Below are 26,281 nucleotides of genomic sequence, written 5' to 3'. Positions count from 1 at the left end.
TCTGTCTTCCTAGCAGAATGGCAGGCGAGGAGTTACAAAGGAGAAAACCGCATGTGCGGGCCATGTTGGGGACATGGAATGGTTTGAGATGGTTTATGAAGGGAAGCCCATGGAGACCGTACTGCTGTGGCCAGGGGTTTAGGAGGGAGTGTGGCATATGCAGTCTTCTTTAAGACATGCCACCACTTGCCAACTCCTCTCTGTTCAGGTCTCTACCTCTGAGTGGGCAGTCTTGAATGCCTTAGAATCAACTGTGATGCCAAGACAGACACTTTATTTTCCATGGGAACTACAAAGGCACTCATGGGTACAAGGAGGGGAGGCTCTCCCTCCTGAATATGACCTTGAGAACTTGTCTAGTGTGCTGTACTCTCCAGCACAGGCTGAGTGGGCTGCTCTCAGCCAGTCCTGCTAGCCCAGGGCAGCTTCAGTCCGGTTTGGCTTCCTGGGTTGAAATCATATAATCCATCAGACCCAACTACGGCCAAAGATAATGACAATGATGCTGTGGCAGGGCCTACAGCTGGGAGGGGGCGGGCACTTGCTCCTTATAGAACAAAAGTGGGCTTCTTCTCAGCCTCCTCTTCCATCCTCATGGTGTGGTTTTCTTAGGACCCCAGGCCTGTTAGACAAACTATTCCAACTTCTTGGGAGTCTTGATGGAAGTGGGGGTGGGGAAAAGACCGCCCAGATTCTCCAAACCTCTTGAGTTGACTGCCTGTTTGTATTCATGACTCTCTGCTGCCCCTGTGTGGTTGTGAGGCCAGTAGACGCCCTACTGCTGTGCCTGTCTATGTGTCTATGTGTGTGTTTTGGGGAGCAGGGGGCACTCAGCAAGGCTGGAGCTGAGACAGAACCAGAGAAAGCTGACCCTTGTGTCTGCTCTAGAGCGCAGGCGGTCTCCCTGCCCCCCACCTCCCTCCTGTGGGTTACAAAAGTAACATGAGGGCAGTTGTGACACCAGCTGGAGGACCCTTACCAAAAAATTGAAAGAAAAGATGGGGCTGATACTAATTTGCAATGGCAAAGGCTAGACATCAAGAATGTGAGGGTAGCTGGGTGGTCTCTGACCTTGGGGACCAGTTCCCCCTTTCTAAGCTACCCTGACAACTATGGCCACATAGGCCTAAGAATCCAGGGTGGGCAGATCCTGCTTTGTCCTGGGAACAGCTGCCAAAGAAGCCATTACAGAAGCAGGGAAAGGAACAGATATGGAGGGAAGTTGAGTCTGTCCATCCGTCCTTGTACATCCTCAATCCTTGTACATCATCTCTCTCAGGTCAGCCGTGGACTAGGAGCCCATGGGTCCTGATCCAGCACCTGCTATTTGCCATGACAGAGTCCAGGTCTCTAACTCAGGCTGCTGTGCTGGTAGTGTCCAAGTTGATGGAGTCAGGGGTCCTCAGATGTGGGTGTGCTTCAGAATCACAAGAAGCTTGTTTAGATGCCTGTCAAAGTCTGAGAAGAACAGCTGCTCTTGTCTATTGGCCTCTTTTTATGGTTGAGGAAACTGAGACACAGTTTGGTCTGGATGAAGGTCATTGCTGAAGGTCATAGGGTTTCCACTTGGTATCATTCTCCTCCAGTCCAATAAATTGGCTCATTAGTGTGGCCACGGCTCCCATTCAGGGGTTCCAGCCCCTTAGGATGTCTGGGAAGGTGCACAGGAAGCTCCCTCCCTCTACATCCTTTCTGTGTCCTGCAGCAGAGTACCCACCAGGCTGATGACCTGGGAGGCTGGCTGGACCGTGTCGTACTCCGCGAACAGGTGGCACACATTCTCCTGTGACTCTGTCTGGCTCTTGGCCACAAACCCGAAGATCCTGGTGGGAGAGAATAGCCTGAGTGAGATGACCCAGAGAGACTGGCAGAGGTGATCTCCACTAATATAGTGCTCCTCCCTGTCCCTTGCTCAGCTCTCTGAGGGTCAGATATGTCTCCTCTGTCAGACTGGGTGATTTTGGAGTTCAAGATCTAGTTTTCCCTCCTTTTGAATGAGGGCTCTCTGAGGATAGGACCTGTGAATTCCTCATCAGAGTGGAAGCTTTCTGAGGGCAAGGATGTGTCTTGGCCATCAGACTGGGGCATCCTCATAGATAAGACTCCCTGTGGTCAGAACCTGTGCCTCCTACATAAGACCAAGGGCTCCCAGGCTCATGTCTCCTTCTTCAGACTGGAGGCTTTCTGAGGACTGGGGCCTGTGCCACCCCCATCAAAACCATGGGCTGTCTTAAGATCAGGACATGGCTTCCCTCCTTCCTTAAGTTCCTCCCCTTGCTGGGTCCCAGGCTATGGCCCAGGGAAACTTGTATGGTGGCCGACAGTGCACATGAAGGCCTTACCAGGAGGGCTTGCAGTACTTTTGCCACCTGGGGGAAAAAGAGATGGACAGTGATGAGTACTGAGGCTTCTCTGCATTTCACAGAACTCTGGCTGAGCAGCAGGAGACAATGGCCAGCTGTGTCCACACCCCACCAGGTCCCACCCTCCCCTCATCCTGTTGTTCCTACCCCTCAAGGGTCACAGGCTTTATCTGTGACCCCAGTCCCAGAGTCAGCAAGAAACCTCAGTGGGCAGCTACGTCCCACATGGCTGAGTTTGGCCCAGCCTTGAACTTACTTCCGTTGCTCAGGGTCCATGCCACAGAAGCGGAGGGTGGCGAGGGGGTAATGGCGCCGGAAAAACACCCTGGAAGGGGCAGGGGGAGAAGGATAGCTGGTGGGAGCCTGTCCTGGTGCCACATTCTACCTCCATCCTCTTCAGCTCTCTCAAAGGTCAGATGCTCTGCTCTCCAAGAAGCCTCTCAGACCCCTTAAAGCCTCCTGTGACTGTTCCCACTGCTGGGCCATGGGGTACATGTTTGCACTTCTCTTTTCTTGGAATGGATCTGCCTTGTTTCCCGAATCTTCAGGTTTTCTATCGTCTCCCTGCTCCCTGCCCACTATGTTATTCGACTGCTTGAGGATGGGAATGACATCTTGCTTATCTTGTTCCTAGAGGAACCTGCTCTAGGGCTCCTGCTACACTGTGAAGCCCTGAGCCTGAGCAGGGGAAGGAGTGACCTCATCCATTGTGTCCCAGTGGGCAGCCAGAGTCTGGCCTCCTGTAGCTGTTCCATCAGTGGATGCAGACTTAACCAGTGCCCAATGCATACTGGTTAATTTCAACTCCACTGGTCACAGGGAAGGGAGACTTTGGTAGGAGGTCATTGGTGTGAGGCCCAGAGAAAGCGGAGAACTTGCCTGGAGTCACTTAGCAGGTCACTGACCACATTGGGTCCAGGATCCTGAATCCTACCTTCATTACTGATCCACAGCCATCTCAGCCATCCCATTCAGATCCCCCTGCCCAGCCCAGCAGCCCCAGGGCAAGGGAAGTCCCTTACTTCCTCTGGACATCAGTCAGGGTGATGCCTTGCTCAGTGACTTTGAAGTGGACCACGGTGGGTGTGGGGAGGACGTCTCTCTCAAAGGTGGTTGAGATGGCCTTCCGCACGGCCAGGGCTCCACTCAGGCTCTCTACACTCACGGAGGTCAGGTACAGGGCATGGCAGCCTGTGGGATGTAAATGCTGTGTTTGGGCCTTGCCAGGATCCACCATGCAGGGGTAGGTGGGGTCACCCACACCCTGGTCCTCCCTCTACCCAGAGACAGGTGTCAGGGCTCTTCCTTCTTCATGGACCCAGTGGGGTTCCTCTGAACCATGAGGCAGGCAGAAGGCAGGCAGGCAGGGGTGTGTAGGTGACGGCAATTTGAGGCCAACCCCAGAGGACTTTAGAAGCATCTGTTGCTTTGCCTTGCTCTGGCCTCTGGCCCTCTAGGGTAGAGTAAAGGAGGGGCTGTTGTCCTATGTGTAGGGATGTCCAGGCAAACTTTCCTTCTGTCTAGAAGCATGGTTGGCACTGCCTCCACCTCTACCTACCCTGGAGTCTTGGTTGTTCATTGTCAAGAGAAGGTGAAGACAAGAATGGGGAGGGGGCCCATTGTAGGAGCTGTCACTCAGACAAGTACTGATCTGTGCCTCTCCTCTGGATGGAACAGGAGCAACTTTTCCCCTGTAGAGACTCCCAAGACTTGGACATGACACTCCACAGAGAACCCCAATCTTAGAGATCACCTCTAGGGCAGGTATCTCAGAACCAGAGAGACCCCAGCACATCCACATGTGTGCATGTGTGTGCAGGACAGGGTATAAGCCTTACTAACCTCCTTCTCTCCTGCCACTCTCCCATCCCCCGGCACCCCCCCCACTCCAGACTGCAGCCTTCCACCTCTAGTTTATAGGAATGGGGAGGACTGTAGGGCACCTTATTAAGGATGAAGAAACAAAGCTGTAATGGGAACATGTGTGGACTCGCATGGGCATGTGTGCGTGGGGCCGGGAGGTACCCTCCGGAGGCACAGCCAAGCCTGGAGCCGCCCCCATGCCACTCACCTGCAGATTTCTTCAGGCAGGAGGCTCGGCTGTCTGTAGTGGGGTCTGAGGAATCTCCACCTCCCAATTCTGAGCCAAAGCAAAGGAACAGGCCCCAGAGGGGGTGGGGGCAGAGTGAACAGGACTCTTCTTATAGGAACATAAATCCCTTTGAACATGTCCCACCTCTGCCCCCACCTCCAGGAAGCAAGCCCTTGAGAAACCTGATGTGATTACCGTAATTAGACAAACAGCGCCACTTGCAGCAACCCAGATGCCTCACTTGTAAGCCTTTTGATCCCTCCTTCCCCTCCTCACTCCTCTAGCCTCTGGACTGCTGCAGTTACCTGGTCCTCAGAAGCCTCTGACCTCCTTCCTTCTTTTGGACCCAATCCCAAACTCAGGTATTTCTTTGCAGAAAGTAGGGAGGCTCCCCATCACCACACCAGGGCTCTCTCTGCCCTGACTCCTCTCCCAGATCCTTTTGCTTCTCCTCCTGCACATCCTGAGATCATCTACTCTGGCTAGTCTTGCAGCTTTCTGATCTTGGTTCCAGGTCTTATCTGTGTGCCTTTGGGCAATTTATTCAGCCCCTCAAGCCCTCCTTTTCTCATCTGTGAAATAGGAGATAACACCTATTTGACACAGTTGTGGTGAGGGATGAGTAACAAGGGAGTGCCCAATAAAGGTTGGACCTGGAAGAAAAAAATACCCGAAACCTTTCCAAACCAGCTGATTTATGCTCCTTCCATCCTATGAAAGAAAGCTCCTATTTATCAAACATGTACTCAGTGATAAGAGCCTCATCTGGACCCAGTCATTTAACCCCCAACTAATCTTGTAAGGAGATATGATGACAGCTGTCCCCATTTCATAGAGGAGGAAACAGAGGCTCAGAAAGGTTGGACATTCTCAAATTCTCAATCAGAAGATACTGATGGATTCCAGACAAAGCACTTTTAACCATGATACTAATGCATAAATAGAGATGTGACCACTAGGAGCCTTTCTAGTAAGAATAGAGAGGCCTAGTGCCCTGGTGTTGCCTTTTTGGGGCCCAGACCTACCTTTCTGTGGGATGGTAAGTTTGCAGGGCAGGGCCAGGGCCATGATGGAATGCTGGCACACAAAGGCAGAGAGGCTCCCTGCAAGGAAACAGGCCATCCTGTGTGAGAAGCCTTTCCCAGGACCAGTCTCCTAGCCTGGAAAGGTGGCGCCCACCTAGCGGCCTGTAGGCTGGAGAGGCTCACCAAAGTAGGGTTCTTCATCTGCTCCTTTGAGATGTACCCCTTTGGCGGAAGACTCGATTAGGAAGTGGCGGATGAGGTCACTGTTTTCCTCACCTGGACAAAGGCAGAAGATAGTGTGGATGGATGGGAGTTCTAGAGTCCAGTGTTGGCCAAACACCAACCAACTCATTCTCTGACTAGCTTCCTCCTGGTCCATCTGGACAGTAACTTGTTCATCCCCCAGCCTCTGGGTGGGACTGCCAGTAGGAACCCTATTGTCAAGGCCTCCTGCAAAGGAGGTGCCAATGTGTTTGCTCAAAGTCTTCTGCGTCCAGTAATTCTCTTCTCTGGAGATCTTCCTCTTGGTCTCTCTCTTTTTTTTAATTTATTATAGTCACAGAGAGAGAGAGGCAGAGACACAGGCAGAGGGAGAAGCAGGCTCCATGCACCGGGAGCCCGACGTGGGATTCGATCCCGGGTCTCCAGGATCGCGCCCTGGGCCAAAGGCAGGCGCCAAACCGCTGCGCCACCCAGGGATCCCTTCCTCTTGGTCTCAAGAGCTACCAGGGATGGTGGATGGTTCCAATGCCTGCTGAGATCAGATCTTTATTCTTCAGCCTGATTTCTCTCTCCCCCACTGATTCCTTCCCAGGGGCTATTATTCTGCACCAGATGGTCCCTGCTGGAGTTAGGCTGGCCCTGGAGGGTGCCCAATGCTCCTTTGCATCTTCTCCACCAGCCGTCCTCCTTTCTGTGCTTGTTGGCACAGTGATAACCAACACTGCCCCAGAGGTCACTTTCTTATTTAGGCAGAGCGGCATATAGTGTGGAGAGCATGAAGTTGGGGTTTTCATCCCAGCTCTGGGAGGTCATTAACTAACTCTTGGAGCCCCATTTACCTCATGCATTTGTTACATGAGAGCTACACTTCTGGAGCTTGGGGAGGGGCTGTTACTGAAGTACCTTGTACCATAATGATCTATTTTTCTCTCTCTCCCAGTGAGGTACCCTAGTACAGGGTGGGTGCCCCACAGAAGTGTGTTGCGTGTGTGAGACCCCAGGAAAGCATATGATAAGCTATCACACGTGTGATAAACTAGCACATATGTGACAAACTATCATGCACATGTGATAGGCCAGGGCCCACATGTGATAAAAATCATGCATGATAAGCTGTCACACATACATGATAAGCTAGGGCACACACATTAAGTTCCTTCACAATAGAGCTGGTCTGGACAGAGGGGGGCACCCAGAGGGGAGCTTCCTGGAGAGGGGCTGGGTACTTCCTCCTCTTCCCCTCCAGGAGAGCAGAGCAGGGACCCTGGGGACTCCAGGAGGCAGAGGCAGCTCAGGCTTGCCATGGAAAGGGCTCTTTACAGAGCCTCAGTGGAAGAAGGCAGCTGGGAGAGCGCTGAGGTGGCCCTTCCTCCTAGGAGTCCTTACGGGCGGTAGGCTGCAAGGTAGCGGAGGAGCTGGGCCTAGAACCCACCATACCCCCTTGCCTCTGTAAGGCCTTGAGTGGTGATAGAGATGAGTGCATACCTGATCGGTTGGGGCTAGGTGCAGGGGCCTCCTGTACCTTCAAGGCAAGGCCGAAGGAGCCTCGGTAGGAAGAACTGTCCCTCACGATGAAAGCCCCTGGCTCCTCCTTCCTCAGCAGTTCGATTGCTGGAACAATCCTTGGGTCAGAGACAGTTACCCCCCTGACCTGGACACCCTCTGTCTCCCAGTCCCATAGGGTCTTCATAGAGCAGACATTACAGAATCACCTTGTGTTCCCGAGAAGTCCTTCCTATTGTCTAATCCCCACCCTTCCTGCTGCAGTCTTCCATTTTCTTGGGACATGAGGTTCACACGATACCCCCCTTCCCTGGACTTACAATTTGCCATTCCCTTCCCTACCATGATCCAGGGCCCCATCTGCCTGATGCAAAGTGCAAGACCCAGACTTGACTCCTGGATCACTCATCCCTCGAAACACAATGCTTCCTTTTACCTTGTTCCCGGGTGATGCTTGGCTTAAACCAGTATTTAGATGTGTCCATCACAAACTTCATGGTGGGCTGCATGTCCCTGGTAGGACCTGGAGACAGATAGGGAGACCCTTTAGGCTGGACAGAGGGGAGTGGGGGACCCTCTCATTAGTCCTATTCAACCCACCCTACCCTACCCGAACCCTGTTGTATCTCCAACTGCCTATAAGAGGCAAAATCTAACAGAATTCCAGGGTTTGGCACATCTAGGACCTAGGAGTCTCCCCTTGTATCCTTGGTAATGAGTCATAAACAGATAAAATCTCAGTTTAATGAGAAACAGTTTCTCAAATCTAGTGTTGTCTGGTGTGGACTGAAAGAAGGGATAAATACGGGATCTAAGATGCATCATGTGTTTGATTTTACCCATTCTTCCCCCTTAGAATCCTACAAGTGTCTTGGGGGTCATATAACAGTTTGGAAAAGAAGATGAACTAAAAGTTTGAGGAAAGGAAGGCAACAGATCTGGGCAGACAAACCCCTGAAGAAGTCAGGAGATAGGATTCCTGACTCTGATTTGGGACAAATGTCTTGCTCCTGAAGCCCAGAGAGGACCAAGTGTACTAAACAGTCTCTGAGGGTCTTTGACACTCCAATAGCCTGGGCAGTTAGCATGGATTTTGTTTTGAGAATGGTTTGCAGAATTTGATTAGACCCCAGGGTATAATTAGTGATATCCTGGGGTGTCACCAAACCAGGATGGGAATATCACCAGATTAAGTACATGTGCTCTTTGTGATAACAAAATGGCTATTTTCCCAGGTCCATAAGGCAGAGAACAGTGGTTCTCAATTTTGGCATCTTGAAAAGGTGTGCTGTGGCCAGTTGAGGGTAACTCATTATTTAAAAAATGTACTAAAGTCTGCAAATGATTTGTCCTGGGAAAATGATCAGAGCAGATTCACAGGCACACCTGTCATGCCATTTTCTTTTGTTTATGCGGACATGGCTTCCTGAATAGTGGCATGGGCCAGAGTGAACATCATCCCCCACCCCAGGAGTCACCCTGATGCTTGTGGCTGAGTGAGGGGGCAGTAGGGAGTGACCCTGGGGCTCTGCAGGAGCTCTCCTCTGGAGAGGTGCACCATGTGGGTGCTAAGCCTGAGCCTCTGTGTTTACTGCTTTGGGCTCTGGTTGGTTTTGTTCTTTTTGGACGATTGTAGTCACAGACTACGGGAAGGAGGGTGTTTGCGTCTTGTGGTTTTTAGCTGTCTGAATTGGAATGCATTGTCTCCGCCGGCTCTCTGTGTGCTCGTCATCTGCGAACGTCAGAGGTAGGGCTGACTCTGTCTCCTTCTCCCTCTCTTGGGTTAGTCATCAAGCCTGCTGTTTTCATATCCCGAGGGTCTCCTGGCTCTGTCCTCTCTCCTCTGCCCTGCCCTGGTGCAGGCCCCCGTCACAGCTTGTCCGGACCACTTCAGTGATGAAAACCAAAACAAAACTGCTCTCCCTGCCCAGGCTGGGCCCTGCAATTCAGCTGTCATGTAGCTAGCTGCCAGAGTGATCTATTGAATGTGTACCTCTGATCCCAAAACTTTTCTGTGTGAGCCTCTCTGCTAGTACCCCATTGCCTAGCGGATGGAATCTACTCTTTAGTGTGGTATTCAAGACTTCTCAATCTTGCCCCAGATTACTCAATTACTGCGCCCCACACCCAACACTCCAGTCATTTCTTAAACATGCATGTGCTTCTACACCTTCATGACCGTGGACTCATTGTTCCCTCTGCGAGGAATGCCCCTCCTCACCTGCTCTGGCTGAATACTTCTTTAAAAAATTTTTTTATTTAAATTCAATTTGCCAACATATAGTATAATACCCAGTGCTCATCCCATCAAGTGCCCTCCTTAGTGCCCATCACCCGGTTACCCCATCCCTCCACCCATCTCCCCTTCTGCAACCCTTTGTTTGTTTCCCAGAGTTAGGAGTCTCTCATGGTTTGTCTCCCTCTCTAATTTTTCCCCACTCAGGTCCCTTTCACTATGGCTCCAGACTTTTGATCCACTTTCCAGATCCAGCTCAGATGTCACTTCCTCTGAGGTACTTTCCCAGTTTTCCAGACCAAAAGGAACATCCCTTCCTTTGTGGTCCCGAAAGACTTAGGACATCTCTTTACTTCTGTGTTTATTCTACTCTGTAGTGATCCTTGGTTTTTGTCTCTCTTTCTAAACTGTATCTGTCTCGTTGTCTCTACTATTTGGCAAAGTGCTTAGCACACATTAGGTATTCAAGTGTGTTGAACTGCTATTGCAGAAACTCCCACTGATGTTTTGTCTATTTCCCCAAACCAAACCTTACAACATTTGAAGTATTGGTTTACAACTTACCCTCCGAGGAGGTGATGAGAGGGGCATCTGGCAGGGTCTGGCTATGGCTCCTGGTGGCTGGACAAGAATTGCTGGAAGAAGTGGCCCCAGGTCGGACAAAGTCCTGGCATCCTAGAATCTGCTGGGATGGGGGAGACCCTGGTTCTGGGTAGCCGTTGATCAGCACAATGGGTATGTCCACCATGGAGTTGGTGATGGATGGTGGGCAGCTGCTGGCATGTTCTTTGGCCAGTGGTGAGGAGTGGGTTGCTCTGGGCTGGCCCATATTTGGGGTGTGGTTGCTGGGGGCTTGGAAATCACTGGCTTTTGTACACAGGGACACTTGGCCAAGGCTGTGGAGGCTGGAAGAAGAGCTGGCTGGGCTTTCCAAGGATCTAGAAGATGATTGATGGCTGGACATACTGGAATGGAGGAGGGACTGGCTGCTGCAGAGGGGGGCACCAGATAGGCAGGGTGTTAGGATGTCAGAGCGGACACACAGGGGCCAGAGCCAGGCTCCACAATCTACTGATCTGGGGTACCCAAAGCTCTGGTTAAATAGTGTATTGCATACTCCATCCCCCACAGCTCAGAGCAAAGTGCATATCCACCTGGATTCCCAAGGGATGCCGAAGGATACAGAAATGTCCCTGCACTGCAGAGTCTTGGCCATTTAAAGTAGCCAATGAGCTGATCCCCTGCAGGTCATGTGGGCTTAGGCTGGACTGGATCCCCTCTGTCTTCTCAGCCCGGCAGGTCTGACCGAGTTATCACACAAGTGCCCGATATTCCCAAGAGCCCTGCATGCCCGCTGGACCATGTCCATGCCGGATGCAGAGGGAACTCCCCAGCTGGAGGAAGAGGAGGAGGCCAGCTCTGCATCTAGCCAGACTTCTTTCTGAACTCAGAGGCCCATGCCAACGGCCATGGCTGTGGAATCCCAGCCTTCTTGCCAAGGACTGCCTTGGCACATCGACTTTGGAATCGGTGTAGGGAACAGAGGTCCTGTGGTTTGGTTCTCCTGGGCAGGATGGGTGTGTGTGCAGCTTTACTATGAAGCCAGCAAACTGGGCTGGGCAACTCTGTCCTGCTAGGCTTTGCTAGCAACAAAGAATAAGAAAGCTTTTATTTTGTAAATGCTTTATCCTAGGCCCCCCAATTTTATTTACATCCGTATGTTTTGAGGTTTAAAAAAAAATCCCTTCCTAGAGATGGATTGTATGTGTGCTGGAAAGGATCAGGTGAGCCCCATGATGTATCAGTTCTTTTCCCAAGAGGTAGACATAACTCAAAATTTTTGTATATTGAGTTACATATATTCTAAATACTTGAGGAAAGCTTGAGGTCCAAATGACTGTGATGGCATAAAAGAGAATATTCACTCTTTTGTTTTTGGTGTGCACTCTGATTTTGGTCAGATAGAGCAGGGTGCCTCCTCTATGATTTTAGGGTGTGTGTGTGTGTGTGTGTGTGTGTGTGTTGTGGAGGCAATATCAGAAACTATAGTGGGAGCAACTTACCTTCCAAACACGTAGCTGACATCAGATGCTGGGCTGGCTGACAACACAGACATTCTGCTGCCCCGCTGTGGGGCCAGGCCACCCAACCCCTTCTCTAAGCCTGGAGAAACTGCCAGTGGGGAGCCCAAGCCTTGGGGGCCTGAGGCCTTATTCCCCATGCAGGGGATGGAGATACTGGGAGAGGGTGAGGGATGAGAGGAGGGAGCCCCAGAAGAGGGAGGGGGGCGCTGGTGCCCCCTGCCCTGGCTCCCAGAGAAGATGAGGCTCTCGCTGCTGCTTCGAGTTTCTCGGGGGATGTCTCTGGAAAGGAGGAGGCCACCACTGCGTGGGGAGCCAAAAGGTGGGGTGACAGATGGGCTGGAACAGCACTGGGGGCCATCGTGACACCTTGATCTGGTGGAGGTCACTTCGATGTACTTTATGTCTGGGGAGAGAGCAGAGCATTGGTGAAGCCTGGGAGCCTAGACTCACAGAATAAGAGTGCTGGGAGAGTCCTCAAGACCATTTGGTCTCTCCACTTTTAGACAGATGAAGAAACCAAGGCTTAGAGAGAAGTTTGCTGGATTAGGATTAGAATCCAGCTCCACCTCCTAGGTGCAGTTCCAAAGTCAGCCTCCCTGTGATTTCTTCCTTTGGTGGGGAGATGCAGTAGGATGAACATAGACCTTGGAGTCAGATAGACCTACATTTCAGATGTGGCTCTGCCATTTACTATCAGAGCACCTGGCCAAACGACTTCACCAACTAGAGCCTCAGTTTCCATACCTGTGAAATGGGGTGACTATATACAGTCTCTTGGTGTTACAGTAAAGATAAGATGAGATGAATGTAGGTGACATAGCACTGTTCCTGGCACATAGTAAATCCTTTAAAACTAGGAAATCCTCTCCTGAGTGAATGTCTCCCTCCCAGGTTAAAATGACTGCTTAATAGAGTGTGCCAGTCACACTCTATTTCTGATGCCTCCATTGCTCAGGGCATGTTTTTACATCTGTGCCTACAATGAAGGCAGGGGTTCTCATTCCTGGTTGCACATTAACATCTTTTAAGAGTCCTAATGCCTAGGCTACACCCTGTGCCAATAGATCAGAATCTCCAGGGTGAACCCAGACCTCAGTTTGTTTAGTTCCCCTGCTGATTCCAGTGTGCACCAAGCCACACCACTGTGGCCCCCAGCCCAGCAGTGCTACTTCACCTGGGAGCTGGTCGAATGCGCAGAATCTTGGTTTCCACCCCAGACCTGCTGAATCAGAATCTGCATTTTAGCAGGACTCCCTAGAATCTGAGTTAGAGTTTGAGAACACTTTAGAGTTTGAGAACTCTGCTTTAAGAGCAGGAGATCCCAGGGGGTTGGCTACATGATCAAGCTGTGGACCTCCCAGGCCACGCTTTTAGCTGGTACACAATTGTTGTTTATTCAACATGCCCCAGGGTGGTGACTCACTCCAATGCTCTTTCCATTCCCCAGTGGGGGACACCCAGGACTCTTGTTCTGAGGACTTGCTCCTCCCGGGAACGGGGTATCTAGTGGTTTTCCTCATGGTGAGCATGGACACCCCTCCTCCTGACCTGGGGGAGGGGAACTGTTCTGGCTGTTATTCTAGCAAAGATGGTGGAAGGTGGGGGCTACCTAGCTGCTCCCTCTCAGAGGCCTGTTAGGTCCTGCCTCTGGATTCCCAGGTTGGGAACTGGGGCAGAGTCGGCGGGAAACCGCACCTATGGCTCCTGTCTGCCAGCTTCCCACCCCCTTGGGCTTTGGCATAGGTACCAATGCCCGCCCACTCTGACTGTGGAATCCCTGCCTGCCCTGGCCCGCTCCAGGGGAGGACCTCTGAGCTTCCTTGCGGTTACTGCCTTTGTCTGAGTCTGCTTAGCCCGGGGTGGGGGTGCAGGATTACTCAGATGAGGGGGCCGCTGGCAGACTGACCTGGGCATGCTGTCCCAAGGGCTATAGGAACAGGCCTGGCTTTGCTGGCAGACAAACCCAGGCGTGAGTCCTGTTTTTGCCACTTTCCTGCTAGGAGGCATCAGGCTCTCCTAATCACCATAGGCCTCAGTTTCCTTATCTGCAAAGTGGGAATCTAAAACCAACCTCCTGAGGTTGTGGTAAGGATCAAAAACACTGATGAATGGTGCCAGAAGCCTGGCTCTTGGTGAGCATTAGAGAACTTCTCTCGCCTGTCTGCTTTTTGAGGCCAGTATTGGCCAGATGGCTGACATTGTCCAGCTATGGTGGGAGTCCCACTGCTGAAAGCAAGAGAAGACTATCTGGCACAATGTTTTGTGGGTTCTGAAAGAATAGAGGTCTTGGAATGGGGTGGATTCTTCTGGAAGGTTGTCAAGCACAACTTCTATTTTTATAGGACTTTATAGTGTTTATAGCAGCAGGCATTGCTTTTACAGAGGAGGAAACTGAGGCTCAGAAAAGTGTGGCAATGGAGCTGGCATTTGTTACATAATTTTTAATAAGGGCTGATATTTATTGAGTGCTGTGTGCCAGTGCTGTTGCAATCATGTTACCTGTATTCGCTTATTTAACCCTCATGAAGTATTGAAGTAGAAAATATTATGAATTCCATATAATAAATGAGAAATCAAGGCTCAGAAAGGCTAAGTGAGTTATCCAAAGCCACACAACCAGGGAGTGGAAAAATCTGACTTCTGCTTCTGTGATCTGTCGTGGTGTTGGGGGGGGGGGTTGCCTCTTCCAGGAGGAGGGACTCCTCATGACCCTTTCCCAAGGTCCTGCCCTGTGAGAAGGTACATGGCTGCTTTGGGGAGGGTCTCTTGACCTGGTGAAGCTCTGGTATTCCTGCTCACTGGGTCATCCAAACATCGCAAAGGGCTTGCTCCAGGGACTGAGCAAGCAGAGGAGGGTGGGAAGGGAGGAAGGAAGAAGTCCTGGAGCTGTGAGTCACCCCTTGCTGCTGCCCTGAGGTGCACGTGGCTAGGGAAGGTAGAGGCCCCCCACACCCTCACCTGGGTGCAGCCACTGTTTACAGGCCCGTGGGGCAGGTCTGAGCAGTGCTGGGTGGATGTAGGCGCCAGGCCAGGCTGGTAGAAGGGGGCACGTGGGTGGGGGGGCAGAGAGACAGTTATTAGACACCCTTCACTTGGGATTGGCAAACAGCCTTGCCTGGCTGAAATTGCTGGAAAATGAAATGTGGGTGCCTAGTCCAAAGATGGGGAGGAATGGCGGAGATGGATATGGTGTTTGCTTGGAATAGTCATGCTCCCTGTGAGATGGGGGCCCCCCAGGGTAAGTCTGAAGGCAGGTAAGCAAGAGGCAGGGGCAGGGAAGCTGGAGGAGATTTGTGAGCACTGTGAGAGGTGGAGCCCGAGAAGAGGAGCCTGCAGGCTGCCTCCAAACACGTTTGTTCTTTGAAGCTCCAGAGAGCAGGAAACTAGCTCCAAAGAAGAGAGGGAGAGAGGGAGGGAGAGAAGGAGGGGAGAGAGAGAGAGAGAGAGAGAAGCAAGAACACAGACTCTGGGGGCCAGAAGCCCAGGCTTTGAGGCAGGGGCACTACAACGCACTGGCTGTGTGATCATGGGTCATTACTTCTCTCTGAGCCTTGCTTTCTCATCTGTCAAATGAGGCTACCACTGCTTCTTTCAGGGGGTAGATGCTGAGATCATGCACTACAAAATCTATCCATCTATATTTAGGGGAGGGAGAAACAGGATCGTCGATGCTTAATTTTTAATTTTGCCAAGCGAGGACAAAGAGAAACAGTGAACATCTGCTAGCACTACAATTATAGAACATCTTCCCTCCGACACCCCAAGAAAAGGAAGGATGAGAGGCAAAGGGAGGGCATCCCACACATTTGGATAAGTTTGGGACCAATGAAAACTCACCACGGAGACAGAGCCAGTTACGCTGCCACAGGCTGGCAAGTGCTCTGTCACCAGTAGTGGTGGTCTGAGGGGGGGGGTTTGGTAGGTTGAGATGCAAGAGACAGGTAGGTGCCAGCCATCACAGTGATACACTGTTAGTGATCACAGTGATCACAGGGAAGAACTTTCTAACAGGAAACTGACTATGCCGTCTGTCTCAGGAGGTCATGAGCTCCCAGGCATCACTGCCATTCAGGTAGAGGTTAGAGGAAAGGATTTTCTTTTTCCATCAGAAGATACTAGGCAGAACTAGGTGTCTTCATCAGAAATCTCTGACCATTGTTAGCTGCCCACTCATCCCCCGAAACCCCTCTGCCACGTAGAGTCAGGTGGATGCATCCCCACGATGGCAGGTTGAGCCCAGGGCATTTGAGAACCCAGACTACTGACCATTGCCCGATGGGGGAAGGGGATGTTGTCAATGTCCTCACCCCATACATATGGACATTCCACAGAGACTGGTCTTGCCCCAGCGGGCCTTGAGTGTGTGGAACCCCTGCCTTGGGGCATGAACATTAAAGCCCTGGGCTTGCTCCTGCCAATGGTAATTAGACCCAACCACTTCCCTGCAGAGACATGCCTATGACTGGCCTCAAGAGGCAGGAAGATCTTGGGAGATAGAGGTGGTTCTTTTAACAGCCTGGCAGGCAATGCTCGATGGGAGGGGCAGGAGGCAGGCTGGAGACTTGGAACTGGGGCGCCAGAGAACCTGGGTGCCAGCCTCACCTCCACCCCAGACCCTGTGTCTATCCTGGGGCAAGTCCTAAATGCAAACCTCATGTTTAATTAAAACAGATACCGTTTGTAATGACTAACACCATGCCAGGATTTCTGATAAACACCCAACAAGTGTTATTTCTTTTAAACCCTGCAACCCCCTTTGAGCTAAGAACTCATTTCTATTTTACAGATGAGGAATATGAGACAAAGAAGGGAAGTCAATAGCTCGTGTAATGTTTGCCCGACTCCAGTGATTAGGCTAGACTGGCTGAAGTCTATCAGCCTCAGTTTTTTCATCTGTAAAATGGTGACAAGATATTCCATGATAGATTGGGAGGATCAAATGTTCTCCTGTTAGGTACTTAGCACAGAGCCTAGATATAATAAGTGCTCGATAATTAGAAATTCTCATGAACCCTATCTCTAATCCTTTTTTTTTCCTATCTCTAATCCTAATTGTACCCCTTTACTTATGCTGATCCTTTAAACCCCTGGAGACCTCAGTTGTCTAGCCTAATAGGGCTGCTCCTTGACCCTCAAAGTATACTTGAAACTCTTTATTTGGGAAACTGACACCAGATGTAGGAATTTCTAGATTCCCTTGGATGTGGTGTATTGAAGATGACTTGTACAAGTTTGCAAGAGCTGATTGTTAAATATTTAGGATTTTGTCCAGCTGATTTCTAAACTCAGACATTATTAAAAATTAAATTATATAACATAAACTTAAAATAAAAAACAAAAGTGATAAATACAATTTATCATATCCCCATTATTTTACTAAATTTTTCTATTATCTAGACTCTTTTTTTATTTTTTTATTTTTATTTTTTAATTTTTTTTAGACTCTTTTTTTAAAAAAAGTTTTATTTATTTAGGAGCACCTGGATGACTCAGTTGGCTGACCATCGGACTCTTGGTTTCCACTCAGGTTATGATCTCAGGGTCATGAGATAGGGCCCTGTGTCAGGATGTGTACTCAGCATGGAGACTGCTTGAGATTCTCTCCCTCTCTCTCTCTTTCTCTCTCTCCCTCTGCTCCTTCCCCCACTTGCATGTTCTCGAGCTCTCTGTCTCTCAAAAAATAAGTTTATTTGTATTTTATTTATAAGATTTTATTTATTTATAAAATCTGGAAAAAAATAAAGTTTTATTTATTTAAGTAATCTCTATATCCAGCATGGGGCTCGAAGCTTGAACTCATGATCCTGAGATAACAAGTTGCACGCTTTTCTGACTGAGCCAATCAGGTGCCTATTATCTATACTCTTGAGGTTCTTTCTTTTTTTTTTTTTAAGAGTTTATTTATTTATTTATGAGAGGCACATGGAGAGAGAGGCAGAGACACAGGCAGAGGGAGAAGCAGGCTCCGTGCAGGGAGCCTGATGTGGGACTCGATCCCGGGACTCCAGGATCACGCCCTGGGCCAAAGGCAGACGCTCAACTGCTGAGCCACCCAGGGATCCCCCCTCTTGATGTTATTTCTATCTATTGTATTGGTATGGTAGAAATAGTATATGTACTGTAATGGCCTTCTATAGGCATGTCTTTCAATGCTACATTCGGTGACATCATGTTGGTAGCTTGAAGTTGGCCATGGTAGAATGTATACATGAAATTTGGCAGATGTTTTAAATCAGGGCTCTCTCTCACCCCATTATAGAACTAGTTGTTAAACATTTACCAGTCCACCACTGCTTAAACACAGCAGGGGCCAGCCCTAAATAGACTGAATTCTGTGTCTTTCCAACCCTACTACTTCCAGCTTGGGTGTTCCCAGAGAGATACTCCCCTAAACCTATAAAAGCTTCAGGGGACCCAGGTTAGGACCTAAAGAGATGTATCATAGAGCAGTGAGGCTCAGGTTCAATTATCAAGCTCTTAATTATATGTATGGCATTGTATGAAATTCTTATATATATATATTATCTTATTTAAAGTCTCTGAAAAAATCACATAAAGCAAGTATCCATCACTTTTCCAAACTCAGTAACAAAATAGAATTGGATAGTGAGGGAAACTTGTATATATCTTTTACATAGGAGAGAAAACAGAGAGGTTAAGTAACTTGTTTAAGGCTGCAGAGCACCTCCCAACAGGACATTGTCCCCTGCTCCTCTGATTTGATTGAAAAGTCCTTCTTCATGAGGTGTGGTCCCCAAGTACCCCCTCCTGGCACTGTGCCCCAGGTCCTTACCCAAGGCTTCAGGCTCGTCTTTCTTTATCCTCGAGGTAGTGTTCTTGGTGGGCTCAGCCCAGGGGCTACCAGCTCCTGAGGGGAGCAGCTGGAAGGTGGGGTCCAGTTCTAGAATCATCTGGTTGAGGCTCTCCAGTGAGAAGTCGATGTAGGAGTCAAGGTCCTCCAGGGTCCCCGAGGCCTGCTCACCAGGGGACTGTAACAGGCAGCTGGCTTTGGCTCCAGGCTGTGGGCCCTGCTGGCACCTGCTGGGTGGTCCCTTGTAAGGCGTAGGAGCCATCAGGGCCTGGGCTCCCCAGCCTTCTGTGGTATAGTAAGGACACTGGGGTGGTAGGCTGGGGCTGGGTGCTGGATGCAGGGCCCTCCTGGGTTCTTCACAGGGAGTCAAGCCAACTGCATGGCCTCCTGCCAGCAGGGGACTGGACATCACTTGCGACATGGTGGAGACAGTGACCTTTGGTTTACCTCTAGCTTCAAACCAGCCTCACTTACACCCCAGAGAAGTCACTTGCCAACCAGGAACGCCCGGGACCTGAAAGAGGCCAGGGTTGGGAACTGAATAACTTTGGTAGATGAAATGCCTGCCACTCCTCCTCTCAAGTAAAGGCATATTTATTCATACGTTAAAAGCATACCAGAACCAGACTCCTTGGGTTTGTATCTCGGCTCTACCACTTACTAGCTGTACAATATTGGGCAAGTTAATTAACTTCTCTGCGCCTCAGTTTTCCTTAACTATAAAACACATTAAGATTTGTAGCATGCTTAGAACAGGTGCATGGCATGTAATCAGTATTATGCAGGTGATTGTCAAATAAAACCATTTCAATCGAAGTTACTGAATATCTACTATGTCACAGCCTTTTTAAAAAAATTTATTTATTTATTTGAGAGAGAGAGAGAGAGAGCATAGGCAGGGGAAGGGGCAGAGGGAGAAGCAGAAGCAGACTCCTCGCTGAGCAGGGAGCCTGATGTGGGACTCCATCCCAGGACCCTGGGATCGTGACCTGAGCTAAAGGCAGACATTTAACTGACTGTACCACCCAGGTGCCTCACAGCCGCCTTTATTAAATAAATACCAGCTAATATTTATTGAGTAATTACTATGCACATATATTATACATAAAGCCTTTTAAGCTCCTCCTCTAATAATGCTATGAGGTAGATACTATTATTTTCCATTTTATGATGTGTGAATGGAGAGACAGAGAGGTCAGTAACTTGCCCAAGCATCATACTGCCAACAAGTGTCAGGGCAGGACTGGACCGCAGGCTCTCTGATGCCAGGAACCCTGCATTTAGTTGCTACCACTTGTGACCAGTTAGTGAAACAGACAAGCTGGTGAGCAATTATAAACAGTGTTACTAAGGAAGAGGCAAAGCAGAGGAGAATTTGTAGGCACAGTGCAGAGGTCAGGGAGGGACTTGGATTCTTAACTCCTTATGTAGAGGGATATCTGACGTCTAGAGAGGGCATATGATTTGCCCAAGGTTGCACAATAAGTTAATGAAAAAAGCCAGGCTCCCTTGTCCCCCATGGCTCCTGTAGGCTCTGTTGCCAGACCTCTCCTTGGCCAGGGCCTGAAGGGGACGGTATATCTCAGGCCTGGGAAGTGTGTCTATAAATGGCAGTGGAAGGAAATAAGCCTCCGAGCTCCTTCCTGGGGGCAGCTGAAGACATGGAGCTGTGGCTCTTTCTTCACATGCTCAAAGTGGCCTGGATTTGTTGGGGCAGGATCTCGGTGCATCCTACAGGGTTTTTTGCTGGGCCCCACAGAGGAGGCTGGGGTTACTAACATTGCAGAACACACCGGGGGCCTGGATCATCACTCAGGACCAAAACCTAGGATGTCTGCTTACTGCTTAGAAATTGCTTTTGTGCTACCCTTTCCCCTCAGTTGTCCCATCTATATGATGGGGATATAATAGTAACAGAACTTAAAGTTTACTTGTTTCATCTTCTCTTACTGTGGATCTGGAGAGGTTCAAGGATTTGACTAAGGTCATAGAGCCTGCAGAACCCACCCACTGGTGGCACTGGGGTTTGAACCCAGTGGCTTTGAGCCTGGGTGGCCTTGGCTCCATAGTCCCAAACTCTTAACCCTATGTTACTGCTTCATAGATTTAAGACCCTTTTCATGTCTGCCCCGTCTGGGATTCTGGAGCCCAGTGGGACAGGCCTGGGGTTGAGCAAAAGGCAGGGCATCCCTTCAGGCTCTTGTTCAAACTCTTCTCACTTCTCCCTGACTCACCGCCAGAACCCACAGGGCAGGGGCTGGGTCTCACTCCTTTATTCCTGGACACCCTCACCAGCCCACTTCTCTCACTCCTTTTTTCCGGCTCTAAGGTGGAGGGGAGGGCTCTGGGGCTCCAGACTCTGGTGTGTGTGTGTGTGTGTGTGTGTGTTTGTATACATGTTGGGGGTGTGTAGTGGGTAGGGAGGGCTCCAGCCAGCACTGCCCTACTCATAGGTCCCTTCCATATATTCCCCCTTTAGAGTTGACCTCATATATATTTCTTTGTTTCCAAGGGCTCCGGAGGCAGGGGGATCCTGAAACCTCAGTAAATCCCCGCTCCCACTTCATTGACTTACTCTCTCCCTCCCACTATAAGCCCAGGTCAGTGAAGGGAGAAGGTGACAGAAGGTGAAGCCCGAGCCTCCTCAAAAGCATTTTGTTATACTATATGTTGGCAAATTGAATTTAAATAAAAAAATGTTAAAAAATTAAACAATAAAAAACCCCACAAATGGAATGCCTATTTCATGAGATCTTAAATTATTTCCCCAACTTGGCGAGGCATTATTATTCCATCTTTTCCAGTGTGCCATTTACGTTATTTTTACTATTATTGCTAACATCAATATAATGGACACTGAATACCTTCTGTTATTCATGGAAGAACAAGGTTTTCTAACTACTGGGCCTTTGTTCAAATCATAGTATAAATGCCAAGCAAAATAACAAACCAAACAATAAAGGCTTATCAGTCCTTGCAATTAAAAAAAAAACACATTTTGCCTCAATAGCCCACCCTCACACTCCAGCCCCATCTTTGAAGAGTGGCTTCTGGTTATTACATCCCCTCCACCCAGATCCAGTGAAGCAGAACCTGGCCATGGCCCCCACCCCTGGACTCCTGGCAGCCTCTGAAGAGCCCAGCACCGGGGCTCAGGGCCAGGCCTTGTGCTCTGGGCTGGGAGGCAGGAGGCCTGGGTTCTGTGTCCATTCCCTTCCCAAGTCTGTGACCTCAGGCCCTTCCCAAGTCTGTGACCTCGGGCAAGAGCCTTCTCCACCCATCCTCCCCGCTCCGGGACCTTGGTTCTCTTATCTATATACTGAAGAGTGGGTGCAGATTTCATTCTCTTAAAGTGCTGAATTCTGGGGTCTGTTGTCCTGAGACTACTTCTCTCATTTCTCTCTGCTTTTACTTCCAGCCCCCAGAACAGGTGGAAAAGCTGAGGACAAAAGTTTCAATGAGTCAGGCTGGCAAAGGTGCTAAATCTCCCTCTCTTCTCTTTAGAGAATAAAGGCACGTACCTGGTAACCAGGGCAGGCAGACCGCTGTGTTCACTCCTGGCTCCTGAGACCAAGACTTCTCAAAGTCCAGGTGAGGACTAAGCGGAGGTGTGGTTCACCTCCAGACCCGCCTTAAGAGCAGGCAGTCCTTCCTCCCTGCCTCCCTCCCTCTTCTCCTCCAGGCCCTACACGTGGCTGATAGCCTGCAGGCCCCACCCCTCCTGTGTCGTGATGAGCTCAGGTGGGGCTGGCACAGGCCCTGGCCTGGCGTTTGCTGGAGCTGTGTGTGTGTGTGCGCGCGCATGTGTGTTTCCCAGGCTCCTTGCTTGCCTGCCCTGCTCCCCGTCCTAACTGCCTCTTGCAGAGGGGGGAGAGGGGTCCATGTACCATGTGGTCTGTGGAGCCCTGCTTGTTAGGGACAAGTTCTGCCTTAGGGCCAGGGTCTTGTTGGGGCTAAGGAGTGCTGTGGGCATTCCTCCTACCATGTACTTGCCAGGGAAGGGACCATGGTTTGGCAGAGCTAGCAGAAAGTAAAGGCCTTGGCCTAGGAAAGCAGGATGCTAGTGGGCAGGAGACCCTCCTCACACCCCTTTTCTTATACTGTCTGAGGTAGGATACACTGTGGCAGGCACAGGGTAGGGGCCCCCTGGAACTAAGACTGGACGGAGATCTTACATTTTCTTTTCCTTCTCAGTCTGGGAATGGGACTTCTGATCAAGGGGAGGAGGCTCTGAGTGTCTGGAGGACTTTCAGAAGGGGCTTGTAGCCTTACTTCACTTCGTTCATTCATCCATGGGCTTTCCTTTTGCATGATCTGGTCTGAGCCCCAGGGTGGAAGTTCCGTGCAGGGGCGATGGCAGAAAGATCAGAAGTCTAAGTGTCCCCTCATCCTGGCCCCAACTCTGTCATTGTTCTGTGCTGGGGTCCCAGGGTGTTGTGAGGGGGCATCCAGTCACAGTGGGGGAGGGCACTGGTGGCAGAGCTGAGCCAGGTCCGGGCAGGTTGGTCTGAAGTGAAGGAGCTGGCAAAATCTCTAGCTCAGGGACTTGTGGTGATCCCAGCATTGGCTAATCTCAGGGATGGATGGGTAGGCTGCTCAGTGCTCCCATTATACTCAATGGAAAGGCTTTGGGCCTTAAAGTTGTGTGTGTGTGTTTTTTTTTTTTTAAAGAAAATTTATTTATTTATTTATTTGAGAGAGAGCCATGCAGATGAGCATGTGAGCGAGGAAAGTGAGAGAGAGGTAGAGAGGGGGGAGAGGAAGAGGGAAAGAATCCCAAGCAGACTCCCCCTGAGTCAGAACCCAATAGAGGACTTGATCTGAGCTGAAACTAAGAGTCGGACACTTAGCCAACTGAGCCATCCTGGTGCCCCGGCCTTAAACTTTTTGCTGCCCTGTGGCTTTGTGGAGGCTTGATGAACCAGGGTCACGAGAGGCCAGGGAGCAAAGCTGTGCAAAGTTATAAAAAGGTGCTCTCTCCTGATGGCCGTGTTGAAAGTTATCTCTGGATATCTGTGCAGCCCAGTGGACACATAGCTTAGTGAGCAGTTGTGTCTTTGAATGAAGAAAGTGGGGTGGTTGCAAGCTGCAAGCTACAAGCCAGGGTGCACTGTACACAGTGGCCCTACCCATGCGGCTCTGGCTCACGATGGAGGGACTGGGGTGGGGAGTGGGTGAGGGAGTGCAGAGGGGCAGCTGCTGAGTATCTGCAGGGGAAGGGGCAGGTCACAGGGAGGTGGTTGCGTTGGGCCAGGACTATGGTGGTTCTGGCGTTAACCCTGATTACCTCCCTGTGGGCTGGCACAGGGGACATCCTTTGTAGCGGTTCTTCAGGCCCGGGAGGTCCCCAGTCTTATGACCCTGTGCCTGAGGTCATAGTCTTTCTTAGAAGATGTTGCTTTTTTGGTTTACATTTGGCCACTTCCTACACCTCAAGCCAGTCCTAGGAATGCTGATTCTAGGCTCTGCTGCCTTACAGACCTTGCCTACCCATTCCCATGCCACCCTGCCTCTCTCCCAACCTCTCTCTGCTCCTCTCCTTCCTCTCCTTCCCCCTGACATGATCAGTCTCCCCAAGGGGTGGGACCGGAATTCTTTCTGCATCTATGGATATGATTGTGTGATTTTTCTTCTTTAGCTTATGAAAGATATGGAGTATGTTAATTGATTTTCAAAAAGGCAGAAGATGCATTTTTCTGCATTTTTCACACTCTCTTGCCTCTGGAGTCCTGCTTAGGCAACAGGTTTTGTCAGTCACGTGGTCTGGGGAACCTGGCTTTGTTGCTGCTAGTCAGCACGGCTGTGGAGATACCGGGGATCTGACCTCAAGAACCATCACCTAACTGATTCAGGATCAGGAAACGGTTTCAGCAAGAACGTCTTAACTCCCACAAAGCTAGACTTTGGATGCTAGAAGGCAGCAGCCCCAGATAGGTTCCCTGCCAGTGAGTGACACCAGGCAGGGAGGGTGGGGTAGGGAAAGAGTGTGTGGGTTGGCCTAAGCAGCCTGGCTTTTCTCTTGTGGGCAGTGGAGATGAAGGGGATGTTTTTAAGCAGAGTAGGACCAGGGAAGTAATAACATGAACATATTTGTGCTATAGAAAAATCTTTGCTTCAGGGAGGTGCTGGGCCCCCTGAAAGCATAGCAGAGATGCACGGCTTATTTTTCTCTGGAACTCTCTCTTCTCTGGGTTCAGACAGATGTGAAAAGATGATGGGGAGGGACATTCTATGCTATGGAGGGGCAGAAAACTGACCTGGGTAGTTGATATCCTGAACATCCTAGGCTTCATTTGTAGCAAGCAAGACTAAAATTAATTCTGCTTCCCCACAGAGGTGATAGTGAGGATTTGGGTAACTAAAAACCAGATTCTGCATCAAGGTCCAAGAGAGCAAAGCCGGTAAAAGGCTAGACCTGGCACTCTGAATGCCTGAATTTACACCTAGTCTCCATTGTCAATTTGCTGTGATGTTCCAGGAAAGATAGTTACCCTCTCAGGGCCTCTTGATTCCCTTTGAGCAGTAGGAAAGTTTTGTTTTCCTTCCCCAGTTACAGTGGGAGGGGTGAGGAGGAGAAGAATGAGGTCCTTTTTATGCAAGGGAGGGGGTTCTGGTCTTTATAAAGGAGATGCCCTCAGTAGGGGGAGTGGGCTCAGATCTTACTCTTCTGCACCTCTGTCTCTTTAGCTACAAAATATGTATGCCTGAGACTCCACCTGCAGGCCAGGTGAGGCCCAATCCAGGCACATCTTTGTTATGAATATCCCTACCCAGAAGAGAGGGCGCCCATGCAGTCTCTCATGCCAGAGCTGGAGGAGGGGTCCCTGGCACTGCAGACATAGTTGAACTCAAACCTCATTGTTCATACGTCTTATCAGTAAAAAATGTTGAGCAGACACCCTGGTACCTATTACATTTATAAATTATATACATAGAACTTTATATACACAAACTATATACACTAATAGATGTTAGTATATACATTACATAAATACACGTGCATTACAAAATGCAGCATGTACATTATCCATATATGTACAAATTTGATACATGTATATTATGATATCATATACATTGTATAACTTCATAAATAGGAATAAAAAAATAAATAAAAACCATGTTTTAAAGTAATTTTTAGGGCCTTTCATTGAATCATGGTATAAAATTCCTTGTTTGCTCTCACAGTGAGAGCAACGCCTTTGAATATGCTTCTTTATTTTTGAAAAGCCTGGTTTAACACTTTGTAGAACAGTGACTTGAATGTCTGGTACTAAATTCGGTTTACTTATATTCAGGTTTCAAGGCTGTCACAGCTGAGAAGGAGGCCTCATGGAGACACCTAGATCCAGACGAATGAGGTGCCTTGTGGGCTCAGCTCATTAAGTCATGGCATTCATTTTTGAATCTTCAGTGCCATCCACCAATTATGCAAAAATTTTGTTCAGAATTGACTTTCAAATTTCCATTTTCTCTTATGTCAATCAGTTGTTCTTGCAAAGAAATTGGAATATGTTGCATTTTAATACTTTCAGCAAATGGATTTTAAACCCACTCAAATTCTTCATTTGGAAGATTTTTAAGCAAGTAAAAAAACTCCTTTTTTTTAAGGGTTGATATGAAAGATTGTGGAACATACAAGGCTTTCAGCAACAAAATCTTGTAACAGTGGGAACACTTTCAAATTTTATTTCTAAATGCTCTCTATATTATTTTCCTTCCAAAAAAGTTACTTTCTCAACAACTGTTTAAAGTTCACCTTTATCCTGATGAAAGAAGTTTCATTTTTTGAAACTCTCAACCGTAGCATTCAGCAGACAACCCTTGTTTTTTTCTTTATGAAATGTCATATGAAATCATGTCCTAGGATAAGGGGGGGAAACACTGCTCTTTTCTTGCTGTTTCTTTGCAGAAATCTTTTTAGGCCACTCGTCTTTTTTTCAGGAGG

At 49.4% G+C, this 26,281-nt stretch overlaps 1 protein-coding gene across 1 annotated transcript; it reads right to left on the bottom strand.

Annotated features, from left to right (window-relative positions):
• Positions 1-252: 252 nt before the first annotated feature.
• On the bottom strand, positions 253-22,022 carry TNS4 (tensin 4). Its single transcript, XM_055324538.1, has 13 exons — positions 21,858-22,022; positions 18,319-18,850; positions 11,505-11,928; positions 10,006-10,430; positions 7,642-7,728; positions 7,188-7,313; positions 5,664-5,756; positions 5,481-5,558; positions 4,435-4,503; positions 3,386-3,554; positions 2,620-2,688; positions 2,343-2,369; positions 253-1,823 (listed from the first exon to the last, which is right to left on the bottom strand). The coding sequence occupies exons 2-13, from the start codon at positions 18,755-18,757 to the stop codon at positions 1,682-1,684; spliced, it is 2,148 nt and encodes a 715-aa protein (XP_055180513.1). The 5' UTR covers positions 18,758-18,850; positions 21,858-22,022; the 3' UTR covers positions 253-1,681.
• Positions 22,023-26,281: the final 4,259 nt, after the last annotated feature.

This window comes from Nyctereutes procyonoides, unplaced genomic scaffold, assembly GCF_905146905.1.
Source record: "Nyctereutes procyonoides isolate TBG_1078 unplaced genomic scaffold, NYPRO_anot_genome, whole genome shotgun sequence".
Lineage (NCBI taxonomy): Eukaryota > Metazoa > Chordata > Mammalia > Carnivora > Canidae > Nyctereutes > Nyctereutes procyonoides.
This window is presented reverse-complemented; position numbering and strand designations above follow the sequence as displayed.